The sequence below is a fragment of the Sinocyclocheilus anshuiensis genome, unplaced genomic scaffold (genome assembly GCF_001515605.1).
Source record: "Sinocyclocheilus anshuiensis isolate Anshui unplaced genomic scaffold, SAMN03320099.WGS_v1.1 scaffold1127, whole genome shotgun sequence".
NCBI classification, from domain to species: Eukaryota; Metazoa; Chordata; class Actinopteri; order Cypriniformes; family Cyprinidae; genus Sinocyclocheilus; species Sinocyclocheilus anshuiensis.
This window is the reverse complement of record NW_015546115.1, coordinates 647,799-648,670: the sequence shown is the minus strand read 5'-3', so window position 1 is coordinate 648,670 and position 872 is coordinate 647,799. Positions and strand designations below refer to the sequence as shown.

The window sequence follows — 872 nt, the reverse complement described above, 5'->3', positions numbered from 1 at the left end:
GAATGCCATTCAGCATCAGAAAAGAGCTTCCTGTCAGTGAGTTATCCAGGAAGTCATCGATCTCCAGAGACTCCTGGTCCACCTGAGGAGGAAGCTGCTCCACAGAGACCTGACCGTCATCAACAGAGAAACAGCTTTTCACTTACCACTGCGCTGCGGTGATGTCTGAACAGATGATCTTACAGTGGAGGCCAAAATCATCAGAACACTAGTATTTTCAGCAGCTAAAAAATGGTTTTAAGACAGTTATTTCTATCTTTTGCTGTCTGTCTGAGATTACATGAAGAAACAGAACAAACTGAGACAGACTCAATCCAGAAGCACTGTGCCAACGTCTCCAAGATGCTTCAAGAGACCTACCTGCAAAGCTACAGTACTGTTAACAGTTTTAGGCACTTGTTTAAAAATGCTGTAAAATGAGAATGCTGTCATTAAATGTCATTAAAATAGTGTCATTAATGTATTTTCTTTATCAAATAACTTCTATTAACTAAATTATGCACACAAAATAATTAGTTTATGTTCTATATTTTTTTTGTAAATGTACACAATTTTTTTAGTTTTTCAAATAAAATAAAACATTTATTTTAAAGTTTATTTATTTATTATTTTTACACTATTATTTTCTGTATTATATATTTATATTAATATATAATAAATTTTTTTTTATATTTATATATTTACATTCATTTTATTACATTTCATACATATAGTTTTTATTTTTGTATTTTACATTTCCATTTTAATTTGAGTTAACATATTACCATTTTTTTTTATTTTAATATAATTTTTTCATAAATTTTTCATGTTAAAAAAAGTATATATATATACACACACACACACACCCTAATATCCATATGTGATGGTTATTT

The 872-nt window shown here is 28.8% G+C and overlaps 1 protein-coding gene across 1 annotated transcript in view; it reads right to left on the bottom strand.

Moving 5' to 3' along the window:
* The window catches only part of LOC107700794 (polycystin-1-like), a 103,720-nt gene that overhangs the window by 18,033 nt on the left and 84,815 nt on the right, over positions 1-872 (bottom strand). The window contains exons 31-32 of the mRNA XM_016502610.1: positions 184-224; positions 7-109 (exon numbers count right to left, since the gene is read on the bottom strand). Coding sequence (XP_016358096.1) covers positions 7-109; positions 184-224 — 144 coding nt within the window. The remainder of the gene's footprint in view (positions 1-6; positions 110-183; positions 225-872) is intronic.